Source organism: Akebia trifoliata, unplaced genomic scaffold, assembly GCF_017979445.1.
Source record: "Akebia trifoliata isolate Shusen 1 unplaced genomic scaffold, ASM1797944v1 Contig00817, whole genome shotgun sequence".
Lineage (NCBI taxonomy): Eukaryota > Viridiplantae > Streptophyta > Magnoliopsida > Ranunculales > Lardizabalaceae > Akebia > Akebia trifoliata.
In genome coordinates, this window is record NW_028237237.1 from 1 (window position 1) to 17,149 (window position 17,149).

Sequence of the window (17,149 nt, forward strand, 5' to 3'; positions counted from 1 at the left end):
AAGATATAACGAAAGAAAAGAAGAAGAAAAAGTGTGCCATACTGTTAACGGATACTTTATAATTATAATCACACCTTTGAAGGGGTGCCAATGCCATACCCATGATATGATACATATCTAATAAGAACATTGACTATATAGTTTCAAAACAAGGTTAGAAAAAATGATAAGCCTTAACTGTTGTATTGCGTCCCTCTTGCAGAATCAATTTCCATTTAAAAATATGATTGTCGATGAAGATCCATCGGTTTTTGCGTGTTGTTTATAAGATGAAAGTATTTATCAAATATTTTCCCATCTAAAAGAAATGAGCGATAATACATACCGTCATGCTTAGAAACGAGGAAGGATATTGTGCGTCAAAACTTAGATGGTTTACAATTGTGTCATGATTTGGTATCTATTAGCCAAAATTAGCTTGATGACTAATACAAGCTATATCACTATAGATTCATAGGCTCTTGGGCAATAAGGACTTGATCATTATAAGCCAAGATTAGCTTGATCACTATTCAAAGCTCAAAATAAAAACTCAATCAATATAGATTCATAGGCTCTTGAGCAATAAGAACTCGATCATTGGGATTTAGCAGTTCTTTGTGCCAGTGATACTTTGATGAGTTATATGAGACCAATAGATAATGATTCTTCTACTTCTTCTTATTATTGTAATGTTTTTTCTTAGTCGGCTGGGGTCCACTTAAACCCCGGTTACCTTCCAAAAAAACAAAAAAAATCAATCTTTCAATGGTCAAACAATAATTACCACCATGATTGATGGTTGTTATGTGAAAAATGAGGTAGAAAAGAGAATAGAAATCACACACAACACAAGAATTTGTTCACGAATCAGATCAAGAGGAAACCAACTACAAGATCTAATATAATTATACATCTAATTATTTGAACCACTAAAACCAAGACATACAACATACCTTGATATATTTGGGTCAAATAGCTGCAAGTGTAGTCACTAGAGCGCAATGGGGGATTCTCTATATCTCCACTTTTATGATGGTTTGGAGTCAATGCTTGTCCTACAGGAATCACTTGACACACAAAATACAATTGAAAAAAAGAAAGCACATATCAATCATGGCATCTCAATCTCCAATGATTTTAAAAATCACGAATATAAGTTTTCCAAATAAAAAGGATATGGAAAGAAACAAAAATATAAAGGCTGGGATATGTATTGAGAGACTAACATGAATAGATGTAACCTTGCCAAAGTCCCAGATGACTTCCACTCTTGAAAGCTGAGGACCTTTTAGCCAACATGAGGAGTGGTGTTCGGTTCCAATAATCTTCAGTTATCGCTAAGCTTGGTTGCTTCTGGATTAGAAGGAGGGCCACATCTACACAAGGATCAGAGAAAATGGATCGTTAGTCTTGGTTGACACCTCTTTATAGACAGATAACATTACTAGGAAGTGATTTTCTCCTCTTGGGATTCATCAATGGGGTTGGTTGAAGGTGGGCTGGGGATACGCACAATATAAAAAAAATAAACAAACAAACAAACAACCCGTACATAAATAATATTATGTATTTTGTTTAAATATATGATGTTTATTATTTTTAATTTTATCATATGAGGTCGATCATCTAATTATTAATTGACAACCCTACCTCAGACATGACCCCCATTGAGTAAAATCCTTATGCCTCACATTGCAATTGGTACACTTGAATTGGTTGTGGTAATAAGGACGTACCATAAATATCAGCAAGTATCATATAGTTAAGAAGCGCAACACCATGTCTGCCTTCATAAGGACTACAATGATATTTAGGATCTTCATCTCTTGTTATGGAATAAAGATATCGTACCATGTCCTTATGACCAAACTTAGCTGCTAGAACGATTGGCATCTCGTTCTTCTGTTACATATTTGTGGTAAGTTGGGATTCTTTCTCACCAAGGCACGTGCTGTACTAACTTTCCCCGAAGTAGCTGAGATGTGAAGAGCGGTCAAGCCATCACCGTCTTGCAGCTCCAAAGCATCTTTGGGCATCAATTGCACCAACTTCTCCACAAACAATATGCGCCCTGCACGTATTGCAATTTGGAGAGCTGTGCTTGCACCAAGTTCAATATTTTCTAATAACGCGGTCGGATCTGATCTCAAGAATTCATTGGCTCTTTTCCAATCCCCTTTCATTGCGGCTTTGTGCAGAGGAATGTAGTTCTTTGAGTCTGTCAAATAATAATCAAGAAAATTAAAATTTAACATACAACCATTCACTCAAAATCTGATTTTAAGCCTTACTAAGAGTCATTTTCCTAAAATCGATTACCACATTGGCAACCCAACACTATAGCCCTCTTGATTTCATGGAAAAAGTCAGATTTAAAAAATTAAAATCTGGACGGTTACTAAACTTCCACTGAACTCCAAAATTTAAAATTAAAATTCAAGGTTGATTTTTTTTTCCCCCGCAAAAAGTTCACAGAATTTTGTCCTCTACACCTGAAGCAATCCCATCAATGTTTTTTGGATGCCACAAGGTGAGCCCAAGGACCCTTACGAAGGGTGGAATCCTTATTAACTTGGTAAGTCTAGTCAGACTGATCTACAAATTAAGGGGATTCATATAATTTTTAGCTGAAGATTGAAGCAAAAGGAAAGCAACATAGGAACAACGCTCTAATATATTTTTGAACTTAGCACTCTGGCCGCAACTCACAATATTGGAAGAGTCTCGATGATATGACTCCCTAGATGGCATACTCAATCAACTCCCTGATGTGGACATGTTCAGGAACCGTAGACCTATAAGCCCCGGGATACACTTTTTATGGGAAAGTGTGATCGTGTATCCCAAGGCGTACATATCTACTATTCCAAAACTTGTCACTTCAGGGAGTCGATTTAGTATGGCACCTGGCGAGTCATATTATCACGACTCATATCAGAAAGAGCGGTGATGATATGACTCCCCCATGTGACATACTCAATCGATTCCCCAAGGGAGTCGTGAGTGTGTGTCAGAACCATAGATTTTATCCCTCAGGATGCACAACCACACATCTCCATAAATATGTGCAGTTGTGTATTCGAAATCTATGGTTTTGGCACACCCCACATCAGGAGAGTCAGATTATCACGACTCGAAATAGTCGATTTAGTATACCTTTGATTGATTTTAAAAGAAAAGTTTGGGGATAAAACTATTCAACAATCACAAACTAAAGCAAATTAATTTAGTTTCATTACCATGCTTGATATTATAATCTTCTTGACCATCATGTTGGGACGACGAGGTATCCATCTTGCGATCGACAATGGGAGTGGTGGAGAGAGTGAGTGAGTCTACTTAAATAGCCAAGATTCGCCCTTAATTGATTGATTAATTATAACTTTTTTCTAGTTGTCACGCAGATTCTATCTTATCTCATACAAGTTTCATTAAAAAAAAAAAAAAGAGGCTTTCCCAAGTCAACCTTTTAACCTATAATAATAAAGGAACCGTGGAATTGTCTGATCAAGTCGTCATTATGATAAGAAAAAGAGTTGTTCTAAACTGACTTTCTTGGACACTGCATTCAACATATGGGGGATGTGGCAGTGGATAAAGAGTCATAGATTATTTTCCTTCAGATACCAGTCAGAAAATCTATGGTTCTTTACCTACTACCACGTAAGGGAATGTTGAACGCATGAAGTCAGTTCAGCATTTTCCAAAGAGAAAAAAAAAATGCTAAACTGCCTTCTTAGGACAGACCCTATGTTAGAGACCAAGCTGATGGGAACACAAAGAACCATAGATGTCTTTCACTCGTATCTAAGGAATCCACGTCAACTCAGTGTTTTGGCAAGTCAGTTTGGAATGGTTGTCATGATAAATATATTAAGAGTTGTTCTAAACTGACTTTCTTGACACAGTTCTGACGTGGTAATAGACAAAGAATCATAACTTTTTTTCCTCGAGATACAAGACTAAAAATCTATGATTTTCTGCACACTGCCACACCAGCGTTGTGCTGGGCACAGTTTCCAAGATTCTAGGATTTTCTACCAGGGATTTGGACAATAATCAAAACAATTGATTGATGATTAAAATTAATTTACTTCATGTTGAAAATGAGGTATTTAACCCCCTTTTTTTCTTTTTTTCTTTTTTTAAATCTGAAAAGAACAACGTTAAAAGGGCGAGTGATCATTTTGAAAACAAAGGGGGGGGCATCTCAAATATTCCCCAATTTTTGTTTAAGAAGTAGAAGATTTTATTATAGAGCTTAAAAGGAGAAAGGGGACATGTCATTAGATTGAAAAGTTAAGTGGGGCATCACAAATATTCACCAAACTGTAGGGAAGAATTTCTAAATCACCTAATATTGGAGGAAGAGTTTGATGAGGGCAACACGTTCAAATTAAAGGTGTATCTAAATCCCAAAGGGTACGTCGAATAATCACCAAAACAAAGGGCTCTATACTTAATCCAAAATATTAAGTTTTCCGGGCTCTTAGTGATTATTATAAGAGGGCTAATTTTCTAATTAGATTGTCTTCAATCAGGAAAATACTCGGCTGATGTGGCACGGACATGAATCATATATCATATTTCTTGGGATACACAAATACACATCCCCATAAAAATGTAATTATGTATCCCGAGGAACGGGATCTATGATTGTGTCTATGTCATGTCAACCGAGTATCAATTGAGTGAAGACTTTTTAGTTAGAAAATTATTATTCTTATTTATAACTTTAAGAAAAAGAATAATGATGAATGCAAGTAGTTTTGGTATTTGGCTGACGTGGCTAGGTCACATAACCGCACATCTTTTCTTGTGAATCTCAATGAAAAAGATCTTTTGTTTCTATGCCCTTCATACATATGCTGAACTGACTGCTCATATTTACCTAAACATATGGGGGGGGGGTACTGATGTAAATGACTTGACTCAATCTTTTAAAGAAGACCAAAGTCTAGGACTGATAAATTAGAAGTGAAGAGACCTTAAAAAAATAAATAAATAAATAAATATCTCTCGCAAAAAAGATAAAAGTAAGAGACATTGAAAGAAATTTCGTATGTTTCAACTTCCATGTAGTTTCGTCACAAGTTGAAAAACCAAAATGTGTTGTAGGAGACATTACGGAACAAAACGATTCTTTAAACCATGATTAATTGTACTATTAGTACAAATCTTCATAAGGCAAAAACACATTCTTACTTAATTGAGTTACCAAGACTCGGATAGGAGAAAGAAGAGATGAATGGAGTGAAGAAAAAAAAACTTGTTAATCAATAATTTTAAGATTTTATAGTAAACAATTGTTAATGATTGTCTATCAGTTAAACATTTTAGTGTAAAGAGCGAATATCATAATGCGATATTGAGATAGAATTCTTTTTTATAAAAATAAAGAGTAATTTTTTTTTTACCCCCCAAATTGCAGCAAATATTTTTTATTTATTTAATTCCGGAAAAAAGTAAAGTATGGATAATTCGAAAAAGGTAACAAGTTGCAAACTTTTACTATGAGTTGAATAGGACAGATGAATCATTTATTTTATCATTGAAAAATTTACTAAAGAATTTCAATTCTCTGAAGGTCCATCTTACAAGTTCTACATGAAAAGAAAATGATGAATAAATAAAAATCATTAAATATAGCATAAAATTAAATTACCATTTTCCCCACAAGTAGCAGAAATTAAACATAACGTACCTGCTTAACTTTTTTTTCCCCCAAATACTTCAAAAGTCAGGCAACCTGATTTCAAGCCCACTCGAAACCCTTGAGATGTTGTGGAATTATGACAATTTGGGTTAGCAAATAAATAATAAAAAAACCTTAATTCTGTCCCCGATATTGATTCCTAGCCACGTGTATGTTCCTGCTGCAGCACATTTGAACAATTTTCTGGTTTGTTGTTTCATGGAGAGTGGATTTCTAACAGAAAACAAAAACACGCTTCTCTGACGACAACATCCTTTTGGCCGAGTTATGTTTCCTGACCCTTCAAGCAAATTAACGATCTGGAAGAATTTTAAAAAAAAAGTTCATCAAGAAAATCAACAGACACCAGCGATATTCTTATAGATAATATTGAAACAAGTCCGAGCCAGATCGGAGGAGAGAGAATAGAAGAAAAAAATAAAATAGTGATCAGTGCAGATATACGTACCTCAGGGTAAAATTCTTTTCTTTCCGGGAGAGAATAGATGATAAATTATTTATGCCCACGAATCTAGCCCCAAGAAAAAGAAAGGAAGGTAGGGTTCAGATCATGAATTAAAGAATTAAAAGGTAATTAAGTGAAGGGTTGGGATCTGTTTGACTCCTAAGAACTGACTCATGAAAAAAAAACACATGATCTCAACCCTTTATACACAAAATCCAAACGTGATGTGTAGGAATCATAGATGCTTTTCATCGAAATATGTGTCAAAAGTATCTATTGTTCCTACACACTTTCACATCAGGATGTGTGATGTGAGGTACAATCTTTAGGTCACTCTAGCACGACTCTATTCTAAATTATCTTACTCTTTTTTTTTTCTTTTACCAATAAATTAATAGTTATAGAAAAAAGTACTAATAATTACATTTTTTTGAAAACTAATTGGAGGTTGGGTATACACCCTACCAGAAAATCCTAAATGGGGAACAACAATCTTTCATAGGAGTATTGATAATTAGAATTTGAGTCGTGATGGAGAGACATCAACAGGGGACACCCAGACGTGGTGTCGCGCGCATGTCCAAAGAAACGCATCTTTGGGCATGCGCGCCATCACGTCAAGATGTCCTCCGTATGTATGTCTGTGAATGCATTTTATTCGTATCCCAAATAAACGCATCCACGAGCATGCACACGCCACCACGTCAAGATGTCTCCTATGTGTCTCCCATTGAGGTCACTCCAACATTAATCTTAGAATTTATATTACTATATATTTAATATCTTGGTTGCTATAACATCTATAAACACCTTATTCCCTTATACATACTCTTAGGTGGCATGTCTATGGATTAGATCAACCATACCCCAATTAGGTAGAATGTGAGAAAGTTTGTAAATTATATTATATGTTTTGTATAAAGAAAATGTTGAAGTAACATTGAAATGACATCGTTTCACACATTGCTAACGTGGATGTGTGTACAGAACAATAGTTGCTTTTCATCCAGATATGAGTGAGAAGCATCTATGGCTCTGTACACACCAATGCATGAAATGATGTCAATGTCAATGTTACTCCAGCACGACTCTTTGTTTAAATATATGAAGTTTATTTAAGTTTTTGTACATCGATTTCGATTTGAAACATTCCAAACACAATTCAATTATTATTGGATTGAATTTATCATAATTGGATTAATCCCAAATCGACTTGGATCCACTAACAAACCTAAACCTCAATACCCTGCTATTGCTCCAGCCAGCACTCCTAAAATATACCATTTTCAACATTATTTGATAAACTTTTATTTTTATCCAGAAATAATTTTGATTTTCCCACCAAATCCTATGTCATCAATCTTTGGAATAAAAACTTTGGTTTTATCTGACAATCCTTGAATTTTTTTTTTTTTTTCCTTTTTAAGTCGTTGGCCATTTAAGTGTTTGGCAAAGTCTTCTAGACTTAAAAAAATAATAATAATAATAATTTCATTTATTTTCTTTTTATTGATATAGAATTTGAAGATAAAGTAGATATGAGAAATTAATCAAATCAAGGCAGGTACAAGTGAAGATGTTATGATCAAAACCAAAGGTGGAAAATAAATATTTTTTTCTTAATTGTAACATTTTAATAGAACCTGGAGTGTCTGTAAATTACCCTTTAAAATACGGAAATGGGCTCTCGAGTCTCGCCTCTTAAAAGTCTAACTAATACGAAGAGAAGTGGCAAAGAAAGATAGTTGACCCATTGTTGATTTTTAAAGATAGTTGTTATTGCCACCGCAATTTTTATTCATACCAAAGGAATTGGTGTGGCAATAGTAGCCCATTTTTTAAATACACTTTTTTTTAAAGGGAATTGCACCCTTTTAAAATGCTCAACTTACCCAATTAATCGTGTACCCATTTAAAAATTGACATTTCTCTTTGTAGCCACGCAAAAGGATATTGAACCCTCTTCTTCTTCTCTCTCTCTCTCTTTTCTCTCTCTCTCTCTATATATATTTTTCTTCTTTTGCATCTGGAAAAGATTTCAACGGAATTTAAACTATGATCTTTATTGTTTCGTAATCCTAATAACACCTCTAAGTCAATTCATATGAAGAAAATTGTATGTGAAAATTTTATTTCGGTATTTCAATATCGAAATATTTTTTGCAATGTTTAGTGGGTATCTATTGATTCTATGTATAGAGATTGGGTACTGGTATACAAAACACATATTTACTTGAGAAATTTATGCGTGTAGGTACCTACCCCAATATTTTCGTGACATGCCCTTAACTTTTGTCTTCTCTAATAGATAAATAGAAAACAACATAATGCTTGTCTTCTTCAATTTGTAATTAAAAACCATTATTTTTCCTCCTAAAACCATTCGTCTTTGTCTATGGTAGTGGATAAAGTCTTTAAATTTACAAGTCAATTGTCCTAAAATAATTAAATGAGTCGAAGCATTCTAGGAACAAACAAAAAAAAACAAAAGGTCCCTCTCCTATGATTTTGGAAGAAAAATCAAGTGTTTTTTTTGTTACAAGTTGTATAGAATGTGTAGGGATCATGATCATCCAATGCCTCTCTCTCTCTCTCTCTCTCAAAATGGTTAATTATATGTATATATGATTTGACAGCTACTAGTATTGGTCTCCCACTCCTCAACCCTTACTTGGACAGTGCATGGCATGAACAACCATGGATTGTTGGCTGATGATCAATTAATTTCAAGCCCGGTTTGAATATGTGGGGGCATTTTATACTAAAATTGCAATTAATAGGAAGGAAGAAACAGAGTATTCCATGACCCCAAAATCAGTTCGATCTTTTTATGCTCGTTAAATTTAAACATTTTTTTCCGCCCAATGATAATTGATCAGTGGCTTCAGGGGATCCCTTAATTTTACACACTGTAGTTTTGAAAGGTTGGCTGAAATTAAATGTAGTTGGCTAATATGCTATTTAATTGGTGGTTGCCGTCAGTTTCTTCTTATTTGGAAATTCAAAGAATAATACGAAGGAGAACTCTCTCTTTCGCTTAAAAAAAAAGGCCTCTCCGCTGGGAATTTCCTTTTAAATGGAGGTTGTTGAAGATCGAGTTTAAGAAACCATAATAACTATCAAATAATAAGACACAAAAATTTACATTATTCAGCAAGATTGTCTTTGTCCATCATCGATGATGACGTCCTTTCACAATTATCGTGAAAACAAGGTTTACAATCAGACAATCTTTCTTCCTCTTAAAAAAAACTGAAATCATCTCATAGAAAGCTCTTAATCGAGTTTCCTATAAATATATAAACCCGTACAAAGACAAAAACTGCTCCTAAGGCAAATAATTACGAAATTGACCAGTAAAGACGCCACAAAAACTTCGCATTATGCCATTTCCAAATAAATCAATGACTCGCAGAGTGCAGCATTGAAACATTGAAGGAGGAACTTATATATTCTAAATAATTTTAATTTTCAAAAGATCTTGCCAAGGGCCATGGCCAAGAAAGAGAAGAGTTTTGAGAACATAATTTTTTCTTAAATTATAAGTTGTTTTGAACTATTAAAAATAGGAATCCAAATAATAATGTATTGAATCCAAATCAACCCCCACAAAAAGCAATAATCAATTTCAAATAAGCCTAACAAACAATCATAAATCCAATTTCTGAAGATAAATAGCATTAAAATCTGAACCAGAGACTATTCACATATTATTTAGGATCCACTTACTTGAGAATCCCGAGGAATATACACCCATCTCAAATGTACATTTGACGTGATATGCGAGTGTGAAATAAAAAAAAGAAGAGGTTGACACTAATAAAAGTACTTAACCTTCTAACGATTGAAGATGCCAAAACCATATGTTGAGCGAATTACTTCAATAAAGAGGGGAAATTGGAACCATGCAAACAAGGTCACAGGGACACTAGCAAGTAAAGCAACAAGAAGGGCGATCGACGCTAAATGATGCCCAAGCATGATAAAATATGTGGCACTAAATGTTATCATCATGGCCGCTATTGAGAAGAAAAGAGTAGCAAGACCAATTATCAACTTCTGAGGAAGTGACTTGAGGAAATCTTCTACCGCGTAGCGAGATGTGAGAATGGACAAAAATATTAGCAGTGAAGTCAATGACGAAAAGAGTGCTAGTGCATTTGAAATGGCAAAAATCATAAACCGTTTCTCTTTTAGAAAAATGGGGGTGCCCTCGTCATTGTTGTTGCCACCTGGAACTGTAAAGGCTGCTGCAAATACCACTGTAGCAATTAGAGTGGCTACAACCATGGATGACGATGCCATGTCTTTCATCCACTTCTCTCCTTTCTCAATCAAGACTTTGTGCTCTTTTGTAAACACAACTCTAGGACTTTCTCCATAATTATTTTTCAATTCTCTATATGTAGGTTGTATAATTTTCTCGGTCTCCTACACAACAAAGTATAGTGCCAAAGTGAACAAGACATGAATTATCTATCACAAAAGAGTAAGCTAAAAGGTAACTTAACAGACTTAGGATGCAATAAATGGAGAACATCTAGGATATAGATAGTTCCAGATATTTGAAGGATCATACATAACACTACAGGAAAAATCACCTATTGCAACAACGTTCAGTGACGGTCAAGGTTTGACCGTCGCTATTGTCTTTATTTTGCACTTCGCGTCTCAAACTCGAAACAGGCTCTCTCTCGTCTGAAACTCCAAGACAGTCTCTCTCTCATCTCCGCTGATCTCTTTCTCTCTTGAAATCAGTTTCTTATAGCCCTATTTTACTGTAGTGTAAGGAATCCCCTTTTAATAAAAGAAACTCTATAAATCGCAAAAGAAGGATTAGAAGAAAATATATAGGTATTTCTTGTGAATGAGTTTATAAGGGGCTACTAATATAAGCATCGAAGGCACTTTAATAGGTTCCACACTTGTGTCTCAGGACGATAACAGGCAAAGATGATAGCTACTACAACAAATTGAAACAACACATTGATGATCTCAAGGTGTCGGAGGGTGAAGGAAAAAGGTTGCCACCACTATAACTATACATATGAAAACGATATCCCAATTCGTTGTTTGTGAAATAATAATAATTTTCATATTTCGAGCAACTTGAGAAAAATCTCACCTGGTACCATTGAATCTCTCTTTGTACTTGTAGTGCTGCACCAGAAACTGCGTCAAGTTTAGAGGTAGGTCCTAGTATTGCTGCATAATGCAGGATGGTGTTACCATTAATGTCTATAAATTGGGCCATAACAACAAGTGGATTCATCCTTTCTATAAGGTTGAAAACTTCTTCTTGGCGATTTCTTATAGCAATATGAAAAATGGTAAGGTAAGTATCTCTGTACTTAGCCATATATCCAGAAGGACTAGCCTCAATGCATGTGGTTATTACTTCCAAATTTCCACACTCTGCAGCTTGCAGGACCGGTACAGTTAGTAACCTATCCATCTCCCACTGAGTATTCAAAAGTGAAATTTGAGCACAAATGCATTTCACAAGTTCCAATGCTTGGGTATGCTTCACTTTGGTGTTATAAATTTGCTTGATGCCTGGCACTGCAATCAACAAAAATTTAATGAAAAGGGGAAAAATGGATTCAAGCTTAAGTACGTAGTGGTGATGGTGGAGGTTGCATACCTAGTTGTTTTGTGACGCTCCAAAATGAATGATTCAACCTTTGTAGCACTACCATGCACAAACAAGTAAGCTTGCTTAACATAGGTTGGTAACTAGTAGCAAGAAGAAAAATATTTTGAGAAAATTAGTTTAAGAAATTTTTTTTTATGTGTGATTTGATGCATCTCATGTATATTTATTTTATAATCCAATACACTTCCTCAACCTCATGGAGATCCCACTCCCTCAAACTCATAAGGATCGAAGATCTCCTTGATGTTGAAATTTGCATTCCGTAGAATGTGGACCATACATGTGCGGGAAGATGTTAGCCAAGAAAATAATGCGACAAGGGTATTATTGGCCAACCATGGAAGCTGATTGTCACCAAATTGTCAAAACTTGCCATAAGTGTTAGATACACGCCAATCTCATCTGTGTACCCCCATCTCAACTGGTTGGGTTGACATCACATGCTGTATTGCTTCCGTCTTGTAAGATCTGTTGCCATTGAAGAACATGATTGTTGATGAAGACTTATTGGTTTTCATGTTGTTAATGAGATGACTAGTTGTATACTTTTTGTCTGTCGGGGATAGATGTTCGATGATATACCCATACGTGTACAAATGAAGAAGGATGTGAGACATGCTAAAAACTTAGATGGTCAAAAATTGGGGTATGTTTGATTTAGGCTATGGCTGAAGCTCATAAGATTTTATTCTTAAAATGATCAATGTGATCTTCAATGAAACAGTAATCAGACTCAATGTCAACTCCTTTGTGGTAATCTCTATTAGGCCTTAAATTCGGATTGAGTATCTATAAGCCAGATGAGCTTGATAACTGTGGATTCAAAAGCTCAAAATAGAAGCTTGAAAACCATGGATTCATAGGCTCTTGGGATATCAGAGCTTGATCAGTGAGATTCAGAGATTCTTTGGATCAAAGGAGACCAATAAATAATGATTATTCTATTCTTCATCTTCTTTTTATGTGCAAAAAAATGAAGGCATTTTTGGTAAGACAACAAAACGTTGGATCTTGCAAGTGGTTGACCCATAAGCAACAATGAGTTATATATTTTTTTCCACTAGACATCAAGAGATTTTAATAATGCAAAAACATGTTTACAAACCAACAAATGTTAGGTGTAGTGGCTAAGGCATCCCTCAAAAAAGGGAGAGGTTTTGAGTTCAATCCTCTCGTTGGCCATCCATAGGGATTTATCCCTAGTTACCTAGTATGTATGGTTTTTGGGGTTATTGCATGTACCCGGGGGATTTGGGCAAGATATGGTGCTCTAATGCTAGTTGGGCCTACAGGTCCAGAATCCCGTCATTAAAAAAATGTTTACAAATTAAATCACTATCAAATAAAAGATACAAACTAAAAGAAAAAAAAAACAAATGGTGGAAATAAATCAGAGAAACCAACTACAATCACTAAAATTAATCAAGAAATACAACATACCTTGATATATTAGCAGGGGCGGAGCCAGGATTTTCTTGTAATGGGGGCAAACTATGGTTAGTTGTATCGTTGAAGACCTTTGAATGGTGAAAAAATTATTTGTGCTGGAAAATATAAATGGAGGGAGGTGAAGGTGTGGGGGCAAATGTGGAGAGAGGTGAGGGAGTTGAAACAAATGGGGCATGTAATTAGTTGAAAGTATAGATGTGTGTACGGAACCATAGATGTTTAACATACAAGTTAAAACCATCAATGGTTATGTGGGCACCTCCATGTTAGCAATGTGCGAAACGATATCAATTTTAATGTCATTGCAGCACAACTCTTTCGTTTACATGTTTTTAAGGGCACATGTTAAATCAATTAAATACACCTTGAAAATTGATTTTTGTACTAAAATGGCCCTAAAAGAATTTATCAAAAATATCCTCAAATGTTTATTTCAAAGGTGTATTTAATGCACCTTAATGTGTGCTTGTAGGGCATATGTTAACAAAACCTAAATAAATTAGGGACAATGACTGTGAAGGACTCTTTATTGAGAATATGTATCGAATCGTCCCCTAGTAAAGAATACGGATCATTTAAGTCTCACTTAATAAAATATTAACCTAGTAAGGATCTTTTCAAGATTTTTTTAAAGAAAAATACTTGAAATATCCTTTTAACAATTTTACAAAGTGGTTTGATTTAAAAAATATACCGAGTCAAATAAAAAACTTGATCAATTTATTTGATTATTAATATTTCTGTGAAAAATAAAAATAAAATTTTTTATTTATTAAAAATTAGTCATAAATTTAATATAATTTTATTTGACACATTTAAGTTGACTTGTTGATTTTTCAGTTGAATCAATTTGATGAACATTCAAGTTGAGTTTTAAAATTATGTTTTAAGTATTTATATATTTTAATAAATCTAAAATACATAGATCAAATCAGTTTGAAGATGATGATGGTGACCATACTCATCTCCATCAACATTATCTATGTGTATTAAAGATTTACTAGACTTAAGAAGAGAAAACAAGGATTTTTTTTCTTCTTCATTTAGATCATTTTTTTCATTGTTTTATAAGAGATGGCCTTAGTCAAGAGGCATGTCATTAATCTTAGAACATAGGAGTACCTCAAATATTTTAAAATAAACATGTTTCTTTAAACCTCAAAAATTGTTGAAGGGGTAATTATGGAATTTTCACTTCAAAAATCCTTCCTAGACTAATACTTGATAAAATGGGTACTAATACTTGAAAACCAGTCTTCAAACTCTTTGATCTTCTTCTTCTTCTTCTCTCTCTCTCTCACATTCTCATATAGTGGTGAAGAAAAGAGGTTCATGGCCTGTTAGTAGCTGGTCTAAAGACCCACACAAGGGTGTCTTTGGGTGGTGCAAAAAAGCTCGTAAAGTTGGGCCCGCGAGTCTTCCATTCCAGGATTTGAATTTTGTGAGATGGGCTTTAAGTAAAGTTGTTATTTGTAAGTGGAACCGGGAAGACTAGACCTTGTGAAGCAAAATATGGACTTCTTTTAGCCCATTAAGCTTTGTTTCCAGTACTAATAAGAGCTTTTTCGTGATCATTTTAAAGTACACAGATTTAGGATTTGAGTCTTATCAAGAAAAGTTGAAGTTGTTTTATTTTGGTTAGTATTCTAGTTTTCGGAGATTGACTTTTGCAATTTTTACATCAGTAATGAATAATAATAACAATAATAATATAAATCCTAGGGATTGGCTCAATGGTAATTTTAGACCGATAAGTAGTTAATGCCTGTAGGTTGTGATTTCAATACCCAGTATGAGCATTAATTCCTTAGGAGCCACCTACGAGGGTACACACTAAGACCATAGTATAGGGACTGCGCAAAGCCCAGATATGACCCGGTTCACTGTTTACAGAATACCTGTCTAACTCGCCAATCCCAATCTCTTGTTCTTTTTGTTAAAACCTCATCTATTCTTATTCTAAGGTTTATTCTTCTTTAAAGAAAATCATCTCTTATCGTCCGTCTCTCTCTCTCTTAAAATTATTGATCTTCTTCAAGTTTTGAAATTGGTAGACTGCGAGTATAATGTTTGAGCATGCATTCTGATTGTCGTTCTAGGTAGGGTTATCATCAAAGTCTTGAATAGCTCAACTTGACCACAGAAAATGTCCGAGTTGGTATTAGATTGGATGAGTTCGGTTCATGACATAACCTTAATTTGTTTATATAAGCAATGCATTTATAAACAACATATATATAATTTGCATGTATTTCAGCCTCAAGTTGGATCAAGTTGCCCAAAGGCCTCAACCAAAATCGAACCCTAATCCAAACCCGACAAAAGGTGGGATTGAGTGGGTCAAGTAATTAAGGGTTAGACCAGCCCAAATTGTCAGCTTGATCAAGTGGTAGCACTCACATTTTTTGGCTTTGGTTGAACCAATTTAATGACTGCCCAAACTTCAAGAGAAAGAAGTATCGTTTAGACATCACAATTCACAAAGAGGTGCTATACATATGATGGGAATGCCCTAGCAATGTTTTAAAAATCCCACTGTTGATTGGATCAGAAATTTATCAAATACGTTGGATTCGACTAGACCTCAGATTCAATTGGTTGGACTGATTTACAATATTTATTAAATAATTAAAAATAGAGTTACTACTTACAGATCATCTAGTATCGATTGCATTTCAGCACATACAAAATTCTCCTTGCACTCAATTTGTATGTTTGCAATCTAAAGAAAAAAAGACTTAAGGATAATTTGATGCTCTTTTTTTAGACGCCCCCATACGCTCCCTGACATGGCAGTTACAGAACTATAAACCTTTTCTCGTGTGTATTCTGAAACAAAGGATCTACGGAACGCATGAGGGCGGGCGTCTAAAAAAAAATGAGGGTAAGATTACTCAAGAAAAAAAGATTGCACTCACTCTTTTTATTTGAAATTTCAAATCAGTCAAGCAGTATTCTACCATCTTTACGATCTGATTGAACCATTGACTAAGTGGCTCATCTTACTAAGTCACTAATCTAACTAGAGCCTAGGACATAGCAAGTATCATCATATGTTGATACTTTATTTCATTCTTGCACGCACAACAAATCTACGTAAAAGTAAAAGCAATAGCTTAACCTAGCAGTCGATAAACATACTCTTCCATGTGATGGGAGTGCACACGCCAGCACTGAAGCCAAACCGAGTATCTACAGGACCATTGCACCCACGCTGGTTGAACAAGAGAGCAGTTTTTCCATCATAGGTGAACTGATAGCCTCCGTGTAACAAAATGGGCGTACACCCACATTTTTCGTAACGCTGGGCATGGTTATTGCACCCCGGACCATGCCACACAGTTAAATAACTCGCATTTGCGTTATGGCTTACAAGTGCTACAAAAATCAATGCAATTGCAATGGAGATGAAGATGGTAGAAGGCTTGTTGTTAAGGGCCATGGCAGATAGACTGTTTGTTCTAAACCCTAGCTCTTTGATCAAGTACAATAATAAGCTTTGGGTCGAGGGAGGCACTGATAGATTCTTCTCCAATACTATATTTATAAGCTAAATAGGGAAGAAAATGTCCCACCGTACTTGCGGGATAATGATATCTAATCTAGGAGATCTAAAAATATTGTTGAATAATGATAACCTGAATAAAAAATTAAAATCGAGAACATTTTCCTTACTAACATAATAGGCTTTTAATGAGTTTTACCAAGAGTCATTTTACTCAAATGGATTATCATATTAGTAATCCTACACCACAGCCTTCTAAATTTCATGGAAAAATTTATATCCATAAAAAGAGAAATTTAAAAAAAAAAAAAAAAAAAAAAAAAAAAATTCTTTTAAGTTTGATCAAAGTTTTGAAAATGGACGGATACTGAACTTCCACCTAATTTTAATTTTTAA

At 34.7% G+C, this 17,149-nt stretch overlaps 2 protein-coding genes and 1 pseudogene across 2 annotated transcripts; all 3 read right to left on the reverse strand.

The window, feature by feature from the left end:
- Window positions 1-935: 935 nt before the first annotated feature.
- LOC147381022 (uncharacterized) lies at window positions 936-5,223 on the reverse strand. Its single transcript, XM_086430937.1, has 4 exons — window positions 3,222-5,223; window positions 1,719-2,200; window positions 1,209-1,358; window positions 936-1,049 (listed from the first exon to the last, which is right to left on the reverse strand). The coding sequence occupies exons 1-2, from the start codon at window positions 3,274-3,276 to the stop codon at window positions 1,860-1,862; spliced, it is 396 nt and encodes a 131-aa protein (XP_086287063.1). The 5' UTR covers window positions 3,277-5,223; the 3' UTR covers window positions 936-1,049; window positions 1,209-1,358; window positions 1,719-1,859.
- Window positions 5,224-9,980: 4,757 nt separating this feature from the next.
- LOC147381023 (ankyrin repeat-containing protein NPR4-like) lies at window positions 9,981-10,448 on the reverse strand. The gene has a single exon (XM_086430936.1). The coding sequence runs from the start codon at window positions 10,446-10,448 to the stop codon at window positions 9,981-9,983; it is 468 nt and encodes a 155-aa protein (XP_086287062.1).
- Window positions 10,449-16,369: 5,921 nt separating this feature from the next.
- Window positions 16,370-16,690, reverse strand: LOC147381024 (antimicrobial peptide 1 pseudogene; annotated as a pseudogene).
- Window positions 16,691-17,149: the final 459 nt, after the last annotated feature.